The 19370-nt window shown below is 56.4% G+C and overlaps 7 protein-coding genes across 7 annotated transcripts; 2 read left to right on the forward strand and 5 right to left on the reverse strand.

Annotated features, from left to right (window-relative positions):
- Window positions 1-12: 12 nt before the first annotated feature.
- Window positions 13-2847, reverse strand: ACA1_329450 (uncharacterized protein; the record flags this gene model as incomplete). The annotated part of the gene is made up of 15 exons (XM_004334514.1): window positions 13-123; window positions 240-380; window positions 464-611; window positions 710-741; window positions 861-949; window positions 1024-1081; window positions 1317-1424; window positions 1502-1612; window positions 1697-1792; window positions 1869-1924; window positions 2014-2071; window positions 2184-2246; window positions 2343-2443; window positions 2526-2661; window positions 2779-2847. Coding segments are annotated over 15 exons (1377 nt in total), but the record flags the coding sequence as incomplete, so codon positions are not given.
- A 798-nt stretch (window positions 2848-3645) lies between these two features.
- On the reverse strand, window positions 3646-4113 carry ACA1_329460 (uncharacterized protein; the record flags this gene model as incomplete). Its single annotated transcript, XM_004334515.1, has 1 exon — window positions 3646-4113. The coding sequence occupies one exon, from the start codon at window positions 4111-4113 to the stop codon at window positions 3646-3648; it is 468 nt and encodes a 155-aa protein (XP_004334563.1).
- Window positions 4114-4654: 541 nt separating this feature from the next.
- Window positions 4655-7132, reverse strand: ACA1_329470 (the record flags this gene model as incomplete). The annotated part of the gene is made up of 12 exons (XM_004334516.1): window positions 4655-4736; window positions 4834-4898; window positions 5199-5316; window positions 5438-5532; window positions 5619-5747; window positions 5862-5959; window positions 6118-6227; window positions 6315-6403; window positions 6517-6609; window positions 6682-6763; window positions 6843-6955; window positions 7004-7132. 12 exons carry the CDS (start codon window positions 7130-7132, stop codon window positions 4655-4657), a joined length of 1203 nt encoding a protein of 400 aa, XP_004334564.1.
- Window positions 7133-7413: 281 nt separating this feature from the next.
- Window positions 7414-8939, reverse strand: ACA1_329480 (uncharacterized protein; the record flags this gene model as incomplete). Its single annotated transcript, XM_004334517.1, has 4 exons — window positions 7414-7839; window positions 7900-8507; window positions 8609-8864; window positions 8934-8939. 4 exons carry the CDS (start codon window positions 8937-8939, stop codon window positions 7414-7416), a joined length of 1296 nt encoding a protein of 431 aa, XP_004334565.1.
- Window positions 8940-9226: 287 nt separating this feature from the next.
- ACA1_329490 (sitruin, putative) lies at window positions 9227-11271 on the reverse strand (the record flags this gene model as incomplete). Its single annotated transcript, XM_004334518.1, has 12 exons — window positions 9227-9331; window positions 9431-9465; window positions 9544-9637; window positions 9725-9802; window positions 9883-9998; window positions 10076-10199; window positions 10278-10346; window positions 10427-10493; window positions 10575-10640; window positions 10720-10792; window positions 10865-11005; window positions 11085-11271. 12 exons carry the CDS (start codon window positions 11269-11271, stop codon window positions 9227-9229), a joined length of 1155 nt encoding a protein of 384 aa, XP_004334566.1.
- Window positions 11272-11903: 632 nt separating this feature from the next.
- ACA1_329500 (uncharacterized protein) lies at window positions 11904-13186 on the forward strand (the record flags this gene model as incomplete). Its single annotated transcript, XM_004334519.1, has 5 exons — window positions 11904-12059; window positions 12166-12242; window positions 12338-12464; window positions 12569-12876; window positions 12955-13186. 5 exons carry the CDS (start codon window positions 11904-11906, stop codon window positions 13184-13186), a joined length of 900 nt encoding a protein of 299 aa, XP_004334567.1.
- Window positions 13187-13824: 638 nt separating this feature from the next.
- Window positions 13825-19296, forward strand: ACA1_329510 (paired amphipathic helix protein sin3, putative; the record flags this gene model as incomplete). The annotated part of the gene is given in 26 exon segments (XM_004334520.1): window positions 13825-13901; window positions 14117-14171; window positions 14334-14476; window positions 14565-14668; window positions 14732-14826; window positions 14903-15019; window positions 15101-15216; window positions 15292-15373; window positions 15448-15651; window positions 15734-15824; window positions 15902-16017; window positions 16096-16232; window positions 16248-16372; window positions 16444-16521; window positions 16604-16695; window positions 16878-16905; window positions 16978-17150; window positions 17232-17372; window positions 17440-17529; window positions 17620-17775; window positions 17871-17966; window positions 18081-18275; window positions 18365-18505; window positions 18616-18935; window positions 19045-19182; window positions 19287-19296. 26 exon segments carry the CDS (start codon window positions 13825-13827, stop codon window positions 19294-19296), a joined length of 3120 nt encoding a protein of 1039 aa, XP_004334568.1.
- Between the last annotated feature and the right edge of the window lie 74 nt (window positions 19297-19370).

Consider the following 19370-nt stretch of genomic DNA (forward strand, 5'->3'; position numbering starts at 1 on the left):
GACGAATGACAACAACGAAAGAGCGGGCACCTTCTCAAACTTGAACTGGAGAAGGTTCCATCGCTGCATGAGCTGCTCGTAGGCCTCCGGACTGAGCCCGTCCTCCAGCTCGAGGTCGTACTCCTGCTCGACATGTCAAGATGCGTTTGTTAGAAGAGAGCGTTGCGTTGCGTTGTGTGCGGCCGAGCGGCACACGTTGGTGGTGTGTGCTAGAAAACACTGGGGGGGGGGCGTTGTACGGCGTAAGTGCGGAAGAGGGAGGTCAGTCGGCGGAGGGTGCGTTCGATGTAGCCGTAGAGTCGGAAGCGTCGTGCCGGGTCGGTCTGCGCGAAGGTGAGCCGCACCGACGGCGAAAACGGGCCGAACGGCGTACCGCCCACCTGCACCACGACATACGCAAAGGTCAGCCGATAACGTAAAGAAATAAATAATACAACGAGCGAGCGAGGGTGGCAGTGTGTACCGCCCAGAGGTAGTTCTCCTTGATACGGTTGTGGAGCGGGTCCCAGGCCTGGTGCGTGGGCGCGACGCCCCACACGGTGCTCACCAGGGCGCCCATCACCGGCCGGGTGGCGTCCTTGGGGTCGACCGCCAGCGTGCGCCCCGAACACCTTCGTGCCCAAGCAGGAAAGAGAAATTTTCATTCGATGAGAATTTCGGTGTGTCGTGTGGTTGGTCGTGTCGTTGGTCGTGTCGTGTCGTCGCGTACTGATAGTCGAAGACAACCCGGCTGAGAGGTGTCTGCACTGCGATTACCATGTCCGGGAACGACACGGCCTGGACACAATGTGAACGCATCATGGGTCGGTTTCAGACAGTGACCGGCGGCGAGTAGCGGTAAACAAAGAGAGAGGCCTCACCTGGTGGGTGCGATCAATGAGCAGGAGGTCGGTGTTGCTGACGTCGAAGAGAAAGACCGGCACCACCCACTCGGCTGCATCGTCTTCGCCTGGAAATTGGCCAGCACTCACCAGTGAGTCCCAATGTGCGCGCACGCGTCATACGTGTGACCGCGGAGGGTACCGAGGAGGGTCCTGCGATAGCGCCCGAGATGGCTGTGCAGCTCCTTCGAGTCCAGATACTACATATATGTACCACCATGCCCACGTGTCAACTTAACAGCCACACCACCCGAAGCGCTCGAGTGCCGCGTGCGCGTGCGTGTGCGGTGGTGCGTGTGCAGTATAGAGTCATTACCTGATTCACGTATGCCTGCACGGCTACCCGGGTAACCGAGCTGGTGTGTGTCTGCCGACAGGAGATGAGAGGGCTTAGCTGTGTGTTTAGAAGGCGAGCGGGTCTGGTGAACGCGCTACCTTGATGGAGTTGGTCCAGACGGAGGCGAGGAGGTTGTTGTCGACGAGTGAGAACTCCGACTGCCTGAACGTGATCGAATGGTTCCCGAACACTTCCACCGCTCCCAGCTGCAGGCCGAGCAAAAGGCGGCTATCAACTATAGTGTTGCCTTTGATGTGCATGCCAGTGTGCCAGATGTGTGTACCTCCTTCTTGATGGTGTCGTAGTCAAAGTAGGAGAATCGCTCCTCTTCGCCCACGAGATGATCGTGCACGAGCACGAGGTGGACCACCACGTTCTTGTTGAGCCCCCAGGCCTACGCGAAACGGAACGGCCCACATCTCAACCGGTCAGCGTGCGTGGTCTGTGAGATAGGGGGGTTTGTTTTGGTGCTGCTTACCGGGAGGCGATAGGGCGAAGGCGCGATGAGGAACTCGACGGTCCTCTGAACGAACGACGTCAAGTCGATCATGAAGCTCTGCCGCGTTGTCACAATCTAATGAGTAAACGAAACGAAAACGAAAACGAAAAACGAAACGAAGGTGGGCACTTGCCTCGGGGGACTTTTGGACCTGGGGGTGGCGCTTGAGCGACGGAATGTCCGCCTCCGTGACGAGTCCCTCGCCGGCTGCAAAAAGAGGAACGCAGACAAAGACAAGTGAGCGTGGTGGAGACGGTGGAGAGCGCGAGCGAGCAGCTACTGCTGCTCACACATACATGTCTGCGGGCCGTAGACCAGAGGACCGGCCGAGATGTCCACCCACGCAAAGCGGTCCTGTGATGTGTGGACCCAAAGGAGTCAGGTTCGGCCTTTTTCAGAAGAAAGAGGAGGATTGTCGAGAGAGAGAGAGAGAGAGGAAAGGAGGTCATGCCTTGGCTGCGCCGACAGTGGTCTTGCAGACGGCATCGGACACTCGCGTGGTCTGGGAGTAGGCGTACTGCTCGATGGGCTAGCCACGACACGCAAGTGTGCGCGAGTCAGGATTGAAGCGCTCAATGGATAGGAAAGTTGTAGGGGGGGGGAAACAGAAGCAGTGTGAGCTTACCTTCTTGGGGTTGACAACGTAGATGGTGAAATGGCGGATGTCCTCAGAGTAGTAGTCATCCTGCAACACTTGCTCGGTGACCCAAGCAGGCACCAACCCGGCTTCGCGGTCCTGCAACGTACGAGAGGCACAAAAAAAGTGTCAGAAACGCGCTCGCGAAGGTGCACACGATACGCCACGCACAAAGGGTGATCGGGCTGCTGTTCACCAGGTGCGTTTGAAAGCCATAATGGACCGCTTCGGCCACACTCCTCTTGGCCTTGGAGACATCGAACATGACCTTCTTCTGGATCTTTAGCTGATGGGGCTCGTTTCCCTCCTGTGTGGGTGGCGTCGTTAACACGGATTCCCCTCTAACACACGACACACACGACACACGACACACACACCACACACACGAGCAGTGGAGGAGTTGTACGGGATGAATGACAGACACCCTGTCGCGAGTCTTGGACAAGAGCGCGTTGAAGTACTTCTGGAACTCGGCCTGTGCATCACGTGGCATGTAGAAGAGCCGTGTAAGCACAAGAGTGCACACAACAGGGGCACGTGGAGGATTGGAATAAACGGGAGGAGCGTGCCTCTGAGATGTCGAGCCCTTGCTCGCCGTCGCCGTCGAATCCGACAAGGCGCACATTGATGTAGATCACATCTTCGAATGCACGCAACCGCTTCAAAATCTCATCGAGTGTGGAGGAGGAAGAAGAGGGAGAGAGGACGTAGGAGGGGCCGGCGACGCTTGGCTCGTCTAAGAAGGACCAGAGGGCCAACTCTTGTGGAGTGAGAAGAGGGTGGACGTCTTGGCTGGGGTTGGTCAAGATGGCCCTGCTCAGCACATCCTCTGAAGCAGTGCGGCGTGCGTTGGCGCCCATGGGCATTGAGGCGGTTCTGCGAGCAGCTTCGACAAGCGTGCAGGAGGGGGATGAGGGAAGGAGAGATGCGTGCAGTAGAAGTGATAAAATCGAGTAGAGCATGATGGTGGATAGTGGAAAAGCGCAGTGCGCAATGCGCGGCCTTGGCGAGAGGGAGGCCATGAGGAGGACAGAGAGCACCCTTGCGCCAGGGTTGAAGTCAGATCTGATTGTGCAGCTTGTGATGATTTCTCTTTTATTTTCAGACGCTTTTCTCCTTCGAATTGGCCATCACAAGATGAGGATTCGCTAAGCTGCTTCATTTAATTATTCTATATGTACATCTTTCGCTGCTTTGCTCGTGCAGCGAGGCAAAAATGTAATTGTGGCACAGCCCGATTTGCGAGCATTATGATTATTTACATGAGGGTTCCATGGGAGCAGAGGCCATCTTAACGGCGCGCGCCGCCCTTGGCCTTCATCTTCCTGAGGGTGAGGTTGACCCTGTCGCGCACCGAAGCGGGTGGTTTGGCTGGCGCTGCAGCGCCTCCACCGACTCTACGTCGCACAGGGCTGGAGGCGGGGGCAGCCGCGGCCACCATCTTCGCAGACCCACTCGCGACGCCGTTCACCTGCGAGCCTGGCCCCAGCTTCTTCCTCCCCGACGATGGCGGCATAGCGACCAGGCCGGATGTCGAAGATGAACGAATGGGGGGCTTGCGAATGCTGCGAGCAGGAGCCAGGGACTGGTCGAGAAGCACGGCGCGGCGGGACTTGCGCTTGGCCTCCTCGTTCTGGTACATCGAACGAAGACGCTTCCGAATGGAATCGAGGTCCTGCGCTCCATGCTCGCCAGCCCTGCGGTGGCTGCCCTCATCGCCCGAACTGCTGTTGTCATCCGAATGGCCGCTGCTCGACATCGTATTCGCTTGTGTTGGAGGAGAGGAGAGAACGGACGGGGGTTTCAGCAGCAGAACGAGGATGGAAGAGGAGGGAGGCCCGACGATGTGTTGCGCGGAGGCAAGCTGGATTTCTAGTTCAGGTGGGTAGCAAGAAATACACACAACAAACTTCACAGCGCCCGCCCCTGGCTTCGCATTCCTTCTCTCTGGCGACCTTTTCCCGCGTTCCGTCCATCGAATTTCCCTTTACACGAATTTATATTTATTCCTTTCGCTTTTCGTTCCACTCCACCCCAGATAGGGGTAGCACAAGACAAGAACATGATCAAGGGGAGGTGATTCAAGGACTAGGAGAGGATGATCCTTGTTGTCTTCTTGTGGTGATTCAAGGAGTTGGAGAGGATGATCCTTGTTATCTTCTTGTAGATAGCAAACAGCTCGCTGGGAAAGAAAAAAGGAAAACGAAGGCGGTGGCGGGAGTGAAAATGTGTGACAAGCTGGTCCTGGGGCTGTTGCAAGCGAGGGCGGTGGCTAAGCGGGAGGCGTCGGCGCAGGTTGCTCACTTCTTCCTGGCGCCGATGACGCAGTCCTCCTCGTACTCCTCCCACTGGTCCAACTCGTCCAGGGGGAATGGCTCGAGACTGTGCGCACACATCGCAAGAAAAGAGGGAGTAAGCACACCACCACCAACACAATCAGGACCAGTGGGAGGTGGCGGGTGGAGGCAAGCTCACGTACTTCTTCCATTTGTATACCCATCCACCATTCTCGTCCTTCTCGAAGTACTTGACCTCGTATGTCTCCTGCACACGTCGCGCGCAAAGTGATGTCAGAGAACGCGGACCGAATCGAGAATAGAAATGATAAATAAATAGATAAATAAATAAAGTGTGTTGTGCGCCCGACCCACTGTCGTGCCCACAGGGGCACGACGTGTGGGCGTAGGCTGGTCCCGATCATTCTCCCGGAACCGTTTGGTTCGATTTTGAAGGTCGATTAATCGCTTATCCCACGGCACAGCCAGGAGGGCGAGGGATGACCTTCCCTTGTTCCAAACGAAAAATAGATAAATAGATAAATAATAGAGAGGGCTGCGAGCGCACCTTCTCTTCTTCCCTCCTGCGCACGGCCTCCCTCTGCGCGTCTTCGATTTTGCACTTCTCGGTGGTGGCGGTCTCCTGGTCGTTCTTCCTCAGCGCGGCGGAAACGTGTTGCCACAGCCTAGAGAGAGAGAGAGAGAGAGAACACGAGAATAAGAGCACATACAACAGTCGAATGAGCAATGCATCTCCGCGGCTGAAGCCGTGTGCGAGTGAGAATTGAGGCGGGCAAGGGCACACACCTTCGCGACTCGCACTCGTCCTGCTTGTCGAGCGGCCTGATGTCCATGGTGACCTTGGGTGGCGCGTTCTTGGGATCCCAGAGAAGCTCGTCCTTCTGTTGATTGGCGAAACAATAAAAAGGTGTGAGACAGCTGCGCATCAAACAATATACCGACACGGGGGGGGGGCTGTGCAGGGTACCTTGGTGTCGGCCGGCTTGATGAAAATTTCCTCATCCCACTTGCCAGAGATTGTGTACAGAGTCTTCTTCTTGCCGGAGGTCTCCTTGATCTTGCCCGCCACGTAGTTGTAGCCGCCACCAAAGTAGGGCTGATCGCGGCAATTTCACAGATGTCGAATGAGTCAGCTTAATTGCGGACCAATCGAGCGAGGTGCAAACTCGTTTGGCAAAGTGTTTGAAGTGGACAACGTTGCAGCACATACCTTGGTCTTGAACTCGATCTCGGACTGGAGTCCGGTCTTCTCGCAGGTGATGTACACGGTGCCGCCCATCTCCATCAGCAGTGTGCCCCACAGGATACCTGTCCGCCACCACCACCATCATCATCAAGCATCAGAACAACGATTCCACACTCACTGTTCGTCTGGGTCTAGTCGCACGCCGGCGTGGCACGGCGCGTGCGATAGAGGGGTAACGGCAAGAAGGGAGGAAACCGAGAAAGAAGAAGAAGAAGGGCACCTCGAGCGTAGGCAGTGGGGAAGGTGATGGTGTAGGACTCGCCGGGGATACGGAGGAAGTACAAGACGGCCTCGCCGTCCATGATGGCGGCGGAGGAGTTACCCATGAACCTGGGTGGAAAGAAAGTGAATACAGGCAGGCGGGCATAGGGCAGCGCAATCAATTGATTGATTGATTGAAGTGATGTGCAGCCGTACTTGGAGCGGAAATTGATGTAGCCATTGATGGCCAACCCCACGGCCCTGTTGGAGGCGTAGAAGGCGCTCACTGGGGGGTGGTGCGACACCTGATTATGAATGAATGAGAGAAAGGTGAGAGACTTGCAGCACACACATCCACCATTCCACAGATCGATCACATCGACAAGAAAATGGCCAAAAAATGAGGGCGCCAGTGCACCTGCTCCGAGACGTAGAACGACTTGGAGGTCCCGTGATCCCACTGGGCACGGAAGATCTCGCCCAGGATAGGGTTGTAGGGCTTCTTGACTCCCTACAAAACCCAGTGCTGGTTAATAAATGTAGAGAGTGGATGGTGCGTTTCCGACGGCAGAGGTGCGTATACCTTGGGGCGAATGTAGAAGCCAGAGAGATACCAACGAGTGATGGCGACCAGCCGCTCAACGGGGCTCTGGCACTCAACCGAGCTGCATAGATGGGCGTTGTTGGTTAAAATAAAGGATTAAATCGTTACGTGGATGGAAAGGGAGCGTAGTGGTCAGGTACCTGAGCATGACGTCAGGGTGAGTGAAGAAGTCGGTGAGCTTCTCCAGGAACGACTTGGGCTCCAAGATGAAGGTGGGGAGCGTGACGCGCGAGAGATCCATGCCAATTCGCACCTGCGACAGCAGATGGAGCAGAATGTTCTTGGCTTCAGGCTCCAAGACCTCGGTCTCGGTGCCCTCGATCTGCTGCTGCTCCTCGCCTCCTTGATCCATGGCTTCCTCAATCTCCTTGTCCTTCTTGTCCTTCTTCTTATGCTTCTTGTCCTTCTTCCTGCCGTCTTTTCCGTCCATGGCTCAAAAAAAGGGATTGGTTTGGGGCTGCTGAATGTAGTAATTAGGAGAAGAGAGTGCAGTCGAATCTACTCGCACGGGCGTGTGCGGGTGGCGTGGAGGTTTGGGCGAGAGCACAGAACAGACGAAAAATACCCAAACAATTTGCTTCGCCACACGAGCACGCGAGGCAGCTTCTGACGTGGATGAAGGCTGCACTTGACATGTATTTGTCGACATTTCGTGTCCGCAATGTGTCCGGTATTTAAACATACAGGTGCCGGGAGAAACGCCCGAGAGGTTCAGGCGTCGCGTAGGGAGGCCAGTTGCTGGTTGCACTCGGCCATGGCGGCCTGGGCCTGCTCCAGCTTGCGCTGGGCCTTGTCCCGGTTGCGCTTGAGCTGGCGCTTCTCCAGCGTGCGCTTATGGGCGTCTACCCACTGAGTGCCGCTGGCCAGCGCGGCCTTCTCGCGCTGGATGTGCGGCTTGAGCTGGCCCGCGAGGAATGCCATGTCGTTGGGCGCCGTAGCGCCCACGTTGAGCAGCAGCTCGATCAAGTCGAGCGTCTGCAGGCGCATCGCGCGCTCGGGCTCCAGGTTGGCCGGGTCGGTGGCGACCGGCGGCGCCGAGCCGGAGCGCTTGACCTGGTCCACAAGCGACACCACGTCGATTACGAACGAAGGCTGCGACGTACGCCCGGCGCCCAGCTGGTCGTCCGTTGGAGTAGCCTGTTTACATACGAATCCTGGTTGGCTTGTTGCTGTGCGACGGGGCGTTGGGAGTCGTACGGTTGCGTCGGTGTTCTTGGACTTCTTGCGCGGACGCTTCTCCTTCTCTTTCTCCTTGCTTGAGTCCTTCTCCTTCCGCTTCGAGCTGCGCTCCTCCTTCACCATGCTGCGTCCGCCGCTACCGAGAGGAGACGACGACAACGACGGAGATGACGAACTGCTGGTCGGCGGCGCGGGCGCGAGCTCGAGGGGAGTGGTGAACAGCGACTGAGCGGTTGGTGGTGTCGGCCTGGTGAGTGTAGTCTGGGCCTGGGCGCTCGGCTGGCTCGCTATCGGGGCTGGCGCCGGTGCAAGCACGGCGCCGGGCGTGGGCACTGCGGGTGCGGCCGGAGTGGCTGCGGATGACGACGATGATGAAGATGACGCCGTCGATGATGGTGAAGCGGCGACCCCTCTCGCCTTGGCATTGATGAGGCCTCGAGCCCTGAGCTGGGTCACGATGCCCAGGGCGAGCTGGTCCTTCGTGGTCCGTGCGCCGATCTTGACGTCGTACTTGGTGGCCTCGGCAATGAGATCGGGCTTGGACCACGTGGGCAATGTGATCCTCTGAAGTATGTCGGCAATCAGGTCCGGCTTCACATGCCGCGACACGCTCTCAGTCGGAAACTCTAGTCAGACGCCACAATGTTATTTCTGGACAGACCGTGAATAGAAATATTGATCTTTTGTGATACGTATTCGTTCTCTATCGTTTGTGTTGGGAACGTACTGGCTTGGTGAATCTTGACGAGGCTTTCGCGCGTGCAGCGTTCGTAGTGCTCCCTGGCCTTCTCCACGGTGCGCTCACCGTCAAGCGGGTAGGCGCCCTCCGGCACGAAACCGCCCTTGGCCGACTTGCGCGGGCCTGTCGGGCTTGCCGCCTTGGCCCCGGCTGCCGCGCCGTTGGCTGGGGCGGAGGGGGTGAGGGTGATGACCTTCTCCGAGTAGGTGACGCTGGAGTCCTGCGGCAGTTGGCCCAAGAGTTGCTGCGTGTGTGTAGGACTGTTAAATAAATTATTGTCGGGTGGGTGTTTTCCGCGGGGGGAGGGCTGTACATCCATGGCAGTGGCAGTCCGTTTGCTTTGTCTTGTAGTTAGTTGTGCAGTCTCAGTTCAAAACGTTACAAAACGTTCGCCAGGCAACCAAACTGCAATTTCCTGCCACGTGGTGCGATGATCAAAATCGGAGTTCATCATCAACTCGACAAAAGGGCCTAATGGCGTTCAACCCAGTGTTGTGTTGTTGTGCTGGCTGCCGCGCTATTATCATCTTATAATACAAGCGCACGGGGAGAATCGAGAAGAAAGCGATGAGGCGAGAAGGCTGAGTGTGTGTTCTGCAGCAGAATTCAGCTGTGGAAAGGATCGACCGGGGGTACGCTCGCGAGGGCGGCCAACTCCTCCTTCCACCCGAGGAGCTCCGCCAGAATTCCAATGCCCATGTCGCAGTCACCCTACACGCCCATTCAAGAGAGAGAGAAACAAATGATGATCATCATCCATCAAGAACAATTTGGTGTAGATCGAGCAAATTCTGGTCAAACTGAGCGTACCAGGAACTCAATGTCTCTCGCGTTATCGCATTCTCCTACAACGCGATCAGGAAAAGAAGGGTTAGGGCGCTAAGGAAGAGTTGATGGAGGGAGAAGGGGGCGATGGCGCGTACTGAATCGGAACCCGCCCTTCTTGCCGTCGGTGTCGTCGTGCTTCTTGCCCACCTCCTGTCTGTTGATGAGGAGCCGCGGCACCGTCGAGGGCACCTGCCGAACAAAGAAACACAGAATTCCGTGTGAGTTGGCGACGCTTCAACTTGAACGCTCTGTGTGGTGGGGGAGGTAGTGACACACCTTGTCGATGAGTTTGGAGAAGGGCTGCACTTGCAGGCTGGTACCCAGCACGACCAACAGATCGCACTTCTCAAAATCCTATATATGAGCATGCCATGAGACTCAGCAAAGACGATGGGTGCCGTGTGTCGGGTGTGTCATGTGTTTCGCGGACGTACCCGCTCTGCCAGAGTGTGGAAGCGTGGAGGGAGTGGTTCGCCAAAGAACACGACGTCGGGCTTCACGAAGCCGTCGCACTCATCACAGATCGGGGAGCCGTCGGTGGTGAGAACATCTGCAACGAATGCGCATGTCGCCACGCTTGGGTGAGTAACGAAACAAGCGCATGTGGGGTGGGAGTGTGGTGCGAACCTCGAATCTCGGCCGGGTCGTGCACTTTCTCGCACTTGATACAATGCGCCCCGAAAAAGGAGCCATGGGCCTCCACCACCTTCTCCACCGGCACGCCGGCGATGCGCTCCAGGCCATCGATGTTCTGACCAACAAAGACAAATGGTAAAACGAGGGGCACGAGACAGAGGCAGCGATTGCAGCCGGCTTTGTTGGGCCGCACCTGTGTGTAGTTTCGGAGGAGGAGCCCCTTGTCGGCGAGAAGCCGAATGAAGTGGTGCACGACAGTGGGCTGGGGGTGGGAAAAACGTTGGATGGTGAGATCAGTCATCAACGAGCTGAGCATTACGCGGAGGTCATCAAACAACAAACCTTGTAGCTGCCGGGGTAGAGTTCCTTGGCCAGCGTGTAGAACGGCTCAGGGTTCTCCACAAAGTAGCTGACAGACACAAGTTACATGCATCAGAGCTCGAAACAATCAAGAAGACACACTTAGATGCATCAACGATCGCGACCGTACTCAATGTCGAAAATGGAGGCGGGCGTGGGCAAGTTGAAGCGCTGCAGATTGTAGTAGAGACCCGTCCTGTTCGTGTGAATGAGGTGAAGTGAGGGTCAGAAAGAGAGCCGGCTCCGGCGAGTGAATCACGGCCAAAGCGTCGTACCCTGGGGTCCTGAAGTCGGGAATGCCCGCGGAGACCGAGATGCCAGCCCCGCACATGACGATGATGTTGGCGCCTGGGCGAACAACATGATGAGTAACAAGCACGTACGTGGCGTAAAGAGATCTACGTAGTGCCAAGAGCGTACATTTGCCCTTCTGTATGAGGTGGACCACGCCAGCAAGGCTCAGCGAGCGCAGACCGGCCAAGGGGTTGATGGGCCTCTGCACCAGGTCGGGAAAGTCAGCTGGCGTGGCCGAGATTCTCTTGATCCGCTTCAACAGATGTGCTGCGGCGATTCAATGGCGAGCAAAGATGAGAATTCAGTCCAGATGGCCAAACTCTAGGCAAAAAAAGGTGTGCTGTACCTTCACGCTTGGCGTGTTCCTTGATCTTGGAGTGCCTCAATTCGTCTATGGGCTTGGGCTTTTCCTCCGCTTCATCGTCATCTTCGTCGGTCTTCCGCTTCCTGCGGCTCGACAAGCTCTGAAAGCGGAGGGGCACCGGTGTGATGCACTGCCCCATGCACTCCTTGCCGCAGGCCGCCACGCCCATCTGATCCCTGCATCGCCGCGCGGGCATGAGCCTGCTGGTGTTGGCGAGTGCGCTCTGATTCTCCTTTCCCTCGGCTGCCCTTCTACTACGACTCATCTTCTGCCAAATCGTTGTTGATCGGTGCCGATGGCTCCTGAAGGTCCAATCCTCAAGAGGCTGTGCACGGATGGCTTGTGTGTTCTTGATCACAACTTCGCAGTCCTGAACAACTTTGATTTCCCAACGCAGTTTTGGCGGGAACGCTCAACGGCGACTTTCTGATCTTCGAGGAAGGAATTGGCGAAAGGTAATTAAATTGATAAACAAATAAAAGAAAGATGAGGAGGGGGGCACAGCATGCGAGCCGTTCGGGGCTTATGCGCACCGTGCTTGCCGAGGGGCATTCAACACGACGTGCTCTCCCTGTTTCTTGTGCTGCCACTCGGCGATTTCTCTCTTCATCTCCCGCACTGGCCCCCTCCACGAGGACACTCCATTTGAGTCCCATCTCTTCCCTCCCCCCTCTACTTCGGCGCTACTCGAATCGTCCACAATCGGGCCAAGACGATCATCAACGATTAACCGTGGCGGAGCTCACCAGATCGCTCATTGAATCTCGCAAATCGGGCACGCTCACGACAGTGCAGCTCTACATGGCGGCGGAGCAACCACCGCTCGGCGGCACCCTGCCCCTGTTCGGTTCGCTCATGCCCTACATCCTTGTCGACGACGCCGTACCCATCGTCGGCCTTCGCCCAGATGAAAAGCATGTGAGGAACCTCGAGCATCTCGACATGGCCTCCCTGGTCGTACGTGCTCTCTTCTTTCGCATGTGTTGTTGTTGTTGTGCCAGGAATGAGAGGTGCGCCTTGTTGGGAGCACTCACGCTCAGTGGTGTTTGGTCTCCACGCGTAGGTCTACCCGCTCACTCCAGCCAACATCAATCCGTCCAGCTTTGCTCTGCCACGAGTGAACTTGGCCGGCAGGCTCAGGTACGAAAGGGGGCTTCTTCTTCTTCATGTACTCTCATCGCCGCTACCTTAGTGTTGGTACCGCTTACTTACTCTGCTCCCCGAATGGATTGCAGAAAGCTTGATCCTGCCGACTCCAACGATGCAGTCACGTCTGTGCGCCGTCAGTACCTCGTTGCTCACCCAGGGTGCCAGAAGATCATCGACGACTTGTCGTTCTACAAGCTGGAGATCGAAGATACGGTGTACTGCAGTGGCGGGTGAGTGCATACCGTCTTTGCCACACCGTTCTTCTTTCGGCTCTCCTGTTGTCGACTTACTGCTAACCGTGACCGTGCAGCTTGCAGGAGACGACGCACGTCACCGCCGACAAATACAAGGCCACCAAGCCCGATGTGGTAATGCAGAGCAGTCGGGCCATCTTGGAATGGATGAACGAGTCCAAGCGAGCGATCTACCTCAAGCTCTTTTGCCAGGAGTACGCCCAGGTGAAGTCGTACCCGCGTGAGTCTTCGCGCATTGTGCCTGCGAGATTGCTCACCACGGACAACAACAACTACACCTACACTGGACAGATTGAGGATGTCGGCGAGATCTTCATGTTCTCGGTGGACAGGAAGGGCTTTGATGTGATGGCCTGGAGGCAGACCAACCGGTGCGCGTGCCCACGCCCCTTGTTTGGTGGATGATGCCTACAACTCACAGAGAGTTGTTTTTTTACGCGTGAGCGCAGCAATTGGGTGGAGCTTCGCTTCCCGTTCCCCTACGAGATGAAGTCGGTCGATGACTGCCGGGGCGGGCTGCTGGACAGCTGCTCCTTCCTGCACGACAAGTACCTCAAGAAGGTCGAGGGCGGCGACAAGTTCGACATCGAAGAGGAGCGACGACTCGAGCACGAGCGACAGCGGAAGCAGCTCGAAGCCGACGAGGCCCGACGCAAGGAGCTCAGCGAGCCAGAGTTCTAGTCCCCTCCCCACGTGAACAAGCCGACAAGAGGAGGATCAAGTTGAAAAAACTCCGATATAATAAACTTTCCTCCCGAATTTCCACCACCAGCGAATGTCGACAAGTTTTTGGCGTTCCTCGGTTGTCCCCCTCCGTCACCTCTTCTCGTGCTACTCGATCTTCTTTTTCCGACCCTCGCAGCCTCCACCGGCCAGACCTCTCGACTAGTTGTGCTAGAGAAGACGGTCTACACGAGAGATAGAGGCTGTTGCGGTGTTGCGGAGCTTTGGCTAGAAAGAGAGAGCGCGAGATCTCGCCAACCCCCAAATATCTTCTGGGCCGCTACCTCCGTGTCTTTCGATCTTCGATAGAATTGGATTGATCGCAGCGATCGACGCGAAGCCCAAGCCGAGAGGAATCATCGAAGATGAATCCCTCCAACAACGATCGTCCATCGCCCAACGGGCCGCCTCATTCGGGCAACGTACCCCATGGTGGGTCCAACGCTCCCTCGCATTTAAATGGCCCCGCACGATCTACGCCGATGGGTTCTGCGCTACCGCCCATTTCGAGCGGCTCTGGACCCCTTCAATCGACCTCTAGTAGCGCTTCATCACATTCGTCTACAGGCGCAATGGGAGGCCTTTCTACGACGACGATGCCCCCGCTCAGCGAAGTCACAAGATCGCAGTCTATCGCTCCTGGCCAGCCCCTGCTACCCGCTGCCGCTAGCCTGTACGCTTTCCTATCTTGCCATGGTAGGCTTTATCATTCTTAATTCCTGCCCAATTCGAGTACTTCGAGGAATCCTCGCCCAAACGTCACTTTTTGGCTTGGACCTTTTCTCATCAATTATTATTAATCTTAAATCCTTATCCTCATGGCCCCTGTAACCTGCTAACGCCAACTTGCCCTGTAGGATCAACCTTCCCCCGCCACACGCGCCTCAGCCGATACACCCGCCTCCTATTCTTCCGTCGGCAGGCCCTATCCACCCAGGCCTCCGTGCGCCTCCCCCGGGCCACCCCGCGTCGCAGAACATGCCCATACACACCGTACACGAGGTAACGAACTCAGCTCTGGAGTGTAACAATTTATCATTTATTATATGTTTAATATTTAATTTTCTAAAAATAAAAAAAACATCGTACTAACGTTCCTGTGCAGCACGTCATGTCGTCGACGCCGACGCGCGGGGTCAAGTTCGAGAGCGCGCTGGACTTCCTCGACCAGGTCAAGTTGCAGTTCCAACACCAGCCACAGATCTACAACTACTTCCTCGACGTGATGAAGGAGTTCAAGGCTCAAACGTGCGTTTCTACTCCGAGCTTGCGACACACTCTCAGCTTGCGAAGCACTCTCTCTTACCGCCTATTTTGTCTCCCCTCCCGTTTACAGAATCGACACGCCTGGAGTCATTGCTCGTGTTTCGGATTTGTTCAAGGGTCACGACGATCTCATCTTGGGCTTCAACACTTTCCTTCCTCCTGGCTACAAGATCGGTAAGACACCAAACTGGAGAGCTATTTTTTGCTGCGAGTGACCCTCACACTTGGTGAAATCAGTGCCGGTTGCTGCTATGCCGCCGCCTTCCGAGTCGGACGTAGCAAGAAAGCAGCCCGAGTTTGATCACGCCAGGGCGTACGTGAAGAAGATCAAGGTAAGCAGAGCCGAGTCGCTTGCGTTGTCCAAAACTGGCCCGTCTTATACGTGGCCCGTTTTCGCATTACACACAGATGCGCTTCCTGCACCAGCCGCAGATCTACAAGAACTTCCTCGAGATCCTGCACACCTTCCACAGGGAGCAGCACACAATCAAGGACGTGTATGAGCAAGTCGCGTACCTGTTCCAGGTACAGCCCTCGCCACGTCAAACTCTCGCGCTGCCCACCAGAGAAGGAAGAATAGCTCACCCTCTATCTTTTTCCTACTAGGACCACCCGGATCTCCTGGAGGAGTTCTCTGAGTTTCTTCCAGAGAACACCACTCCCAACCCGCAGCTGGGCGGCGTCGCATACCCTCAGGCGGCCCCCATACACCATCCTCCCAAGTAGCCCACTCCCACACGATTTTGTTATCATTGCATAGCGAGCACGTTAATTCATGCGCGTGTTTTGGATTACAGGCGTACGGCACCGAAGATCAGAGGACAGCCCATGAAGACCGCCGTTCGAGATACCGGGAAGAAGGCGGCGAAGGAAAAGGCGGTACGCTTAACAATGATCGCAGCCACCACTGAGATCATTTCACGGCGGTGCCTTGACACCTCTCTTGCACATAGAAGCCGGAGAAGTCGAGAGGAATGAAGCGCAAGGCGCACGAGAAGGCGGAGGAGCGCATGTCCAAGAAGCAACACCAGGACAACCTGAAGGAGCTGAACTTCTTCTACAAGGTCAGAAAGAAGCTGAACAACGATAAGCTCTACAACGAATTCCTCAAGTGCCTCAACCTCTTCTCCAACAAGATCATCACTCGAGTGGAACTGGTACAAACTCAGGCTAGCGTTCATGCCACATAACTGTCAAACGTCGAGAACTAACCGCTTTCGCTTCTCACTATAAAAATAGGCGGTGGTGGTGCGGGATGTGTTTGCCGGGGAACCCGAACTGTTTGAGCGCTTCAAGAAGTTCATCGGCTTCACCAGCGACGACGAGCTTGGTACGGGAGCCGCGGCGTGTTCTCTTCTGGCGAGTAACGGAATTGGTTACTGATTTCATTCTGGCTTCTTTCCCCAGAACTGCCCGCTGTTGATTCCGAGGAGGAGATGCCCTCGCAGCACTGGTCGCTCGCTGACATTGACTTCTCGGCCTGCAAGCGCTATGGACCCAGCTACAGAGCGCTGCCCAAGAACGTACGTTCACCCGCTCGTTCGCTTCTGCGCCGCCAGTCGGGTCCTTACCCTCGATCCTGCGCGTTTTCTGTACGGCAGTACCAAAAGGCCACTGTCACCGGCGACGAGCTCTCTCGGGAAGTGCTCAACACCAAATACGTGAGCATGGCCATGGGTAGCGAGGAGGGCGGCTTCAAGGGATCGCGTAAGAACCAGTACGAGGAGGTCTTGTTCAAGTGCGAGGACGACAGGTATGAGTTGGACCTGGTGATCGAGCTCAACTCGTCCACCATGCGTGCGTTGGAGCCCATCCTCAAGCAGATCATGGATATGCCCGAGGACGAGGCCTCACGTTTCAAGATCGACAACCTGGATGGTACCCGGCCCACCTTGGGTAGTGTTGTATGAGCGTTAGACACCACTAATAGCGCGTGCGCCTGTATTCAGTCCTGCACATTCGCAGCATTGAGCGCATCTACGGAAACAAGGGTCCGGACGTTGTGGATAAGCTCTTCAACAATCCAGGTTCCACTCTCTCTGATCTCAAGCTTTTCTTGGTGTACTCTTCACGTCGATAGGCTCACATGCGCCTTTCCTGTACTCTCAGTGGTTGCGGTGCCTGTAATCCTCAAGCGCTTGAAGCAGAAGGACAACGAATGGCGCAACGCCCGCAGGGAGTGGAACAAGATCTGGAGAGAGGTACCGCTGGCTTTTTTCGGGCGCATTAGTAATAGTTCTCTTTATTTGTGTTATGTTACGAGGCGCGTCGCTGGTGGTGTGGTGCCCCGCTCTTATTTGTGTTGGGTTAATGTCTAATTTCTCAGGTGAACGAAAAAAACTACCACAAATCACTCGACCACCGCTCGTTCAACTTCAAACAGGCCGAGAAGAAGAACCTCTCCTCCAAGGGTACGCCCAACATCATCGTGCGTTCTTCTTCCGTCTTCTTCACGTTGACCTGGGTTCCGTTCCCTGGTGCAGTCCTCCTGGCGGAGATCAAGCAGAAGTATCAGGAGAAGCTCAAGCACAAGCCCTCGGAGCAACCGAACTACCACCTCAAGTACGGCATGAATGACCCGCAGGTGCTCAACGACATCAACGACCTCATCACCAACGCCGCTGAGCGCATCCTGTCGAAGGCCGATAGGGAGAGGGTACGCATAGTCGACTCCTGCTGTACACGTCTGGTGGGCAGAACGATCGTTCTAACATAGCTATCATCGGTCCGTCTGCAGTTGGACGCTTTCATGGAGCGCTTCATCAAGGCCTTCTTCTTGGTACCGTCCAAGGAGGAGGCCCTCGTCCAGCCCACGGCCAGCGCCATGGAGGAAGAGAAGAAGGAAGGCGAGGTCGTCCCGCCCGAAGTCAAGCCCGAAGTACATACCTCCTCCCTGCTTTTGCGAGCTGTCATACAAATACTGACTTCTTCTGCCACTTACGCAGCCCAAGGAGGGTGACACGATGGAAGTGGAGGGAGGCGCGCCGCCCGCGGCGCCTGCACAGCCTGCTGGCGACGCCATGGAGCTTGAGAAGGTACGCACCCATTCATCTCGCCACCTCTTCTCCACGGCTTTATGCAAGGGGTCTCGGCTCAACTGTTGCCTCTTCTGCCTCTTCCAACAGGCCAGCGAAGGGGCTGAAAAGACTGCCGAGCAGCAGCCCGAGGAAAAGAAAATGGACGAGGAGCTGCCCAAGCAACAGGAGCCGGAACAGGAGGCTGAAGAGAAGAAGGACGAGGCCACGGAGACGTCCGCCGCCGCTGCCGCGAAAGAGCCTGCGGTACGTAGATCACTCTACTCCTTTACCGGAAGGCTTCCTTCACGGAGAAGTGCACTCATTGACTCGCGTGCGTAATGCAACGCTTGCTTTACCAGGTCAAGGAAGAGGTGATGCGTGATGCCTCCGCTGTCGCCCCCGCGGTCGTAAGGCCCGAGCCGATGGAGCCGCAAACGGCTCGTGGCAGATCGCCGGTACCGATTTGTGCTCACCTCGATTCAACGCTTTGCGTGCATGCGGCGGCCTAACCTGTGTTGTCGTCGTGTGTGAATGACGCCCAGTTGGCCCGTCCTCGGCCCGCGCCTAAGTCTACGAAGATATTCTTTGGCAACAAGGCCTTCTACTGCTTCTTCCGCCTCTACCAGATCATCTACGACAGGCTCACCGCGGCCAAGGAGATGGAGAAGAATTCGGACAAGAAGAAGTGGGCGGCCTCTGTCCTCACTCCGCCCAAGGAGATGCTCAGCACCGCCTCCGATAGCGAGAAGAAGGATCCCTACCAGGTGCGCCACTCTCCCTCTCCCTGATCCCGCCCTTTGATGTTGGCCAAGGAGTTCCACCAGCTGACCCACGTGTCTTAACACGCGCACAGCACTTGATCACCTCCATCTACGCGCTTATGGAGGGCTCGCTCGAGCAGTCCAAGTTCGAGGATGACTGCCGAGACATGTTCGGCATCTCCTCGTACATCCTGTTCACGATCGACAAGCTCATTGTGCAGCTCGCCAAGCAGGTACGCGTTCTTCGCCGCCATCATCACGGCCACCACCATCAACACCGGTGTCCATGCTGCGGCAACAACGCCTTTATTGACCACCACCGTCTCTCGTTGATTGCAAACAGCTCCAAATCCTCATCACGGACGATTCGTGTGCGAAGCTTCTGGCCCTCTACGCCTACGAGGGGTCGCGGCCTCGAGGCTCGCTCGAAGTGATCTACCACTCCAACGTGCTGGAGCTCCTGCCCGAGGACGATCGCTGCTTCCGGTTCGAGTTCTCGCAGGAAAGCTGCGAGCTGACGATCCAGCTGCTGGACAGCACCGACAAGCCCCGGTTCGTGGACCTGTCCTTTGACAAGGACAAGTGGGCCGAGTACGTCGAGAACTACGTCCAGTCCGACAAGTCCCACCTGGATGTGCGCAAGCACAAGGTGTTCCTGCTCAGGTGACGCTTGCTCTCCTCTCCATCTCTGGTGCTTGTGTTGTGTTGTGTCGCGTGGGCGCTTTTCTCACACAACACCTCGCTTGTTGGTGCGCGCGCTCACACACCACAGGAACCAGAGGAAGTGGACCAAGAAGGGCGGCAATCCTATGGAAAACGTGGTGGTGTCGAATGGTCTCGAGTGCAAGATCTGTCTCACCACCTACCGCCTCTTCTACGTCCAGGACACCCACGACTTCTTCTACAGAAGGTACGAATCTACCCTCCACCCTTCAATCCGCGCTCTTCTTCTTCTTCTTCTTCTTCAAATCACTGGACACAACTCACACGACTTCTTGGCTCTTGGTTGCAGAGGATCGCTTGAGAAGGCGAAGAGTGCGAAGAAGCGCGTGTTCGGCGGAGCGATGGCCGCCGGAGCGAGGCCCGAGATCAAGTCCC

The sequence above is a fragment of the Acanthamoeba castellanii genome (genome assembly GCF_000313135.1).
Source record: "Acanthamoeba castellanii str. Neff unplaced genomic scaffold scf7180000084562, whole genome shotgun sequence".
NCBI classification, from domain to species: domain Eukaryota; phylum Discosea; order Longamoebia; family Acanthamoebidae; genus Acanthamoeba; species Acanthamoeba castellanii.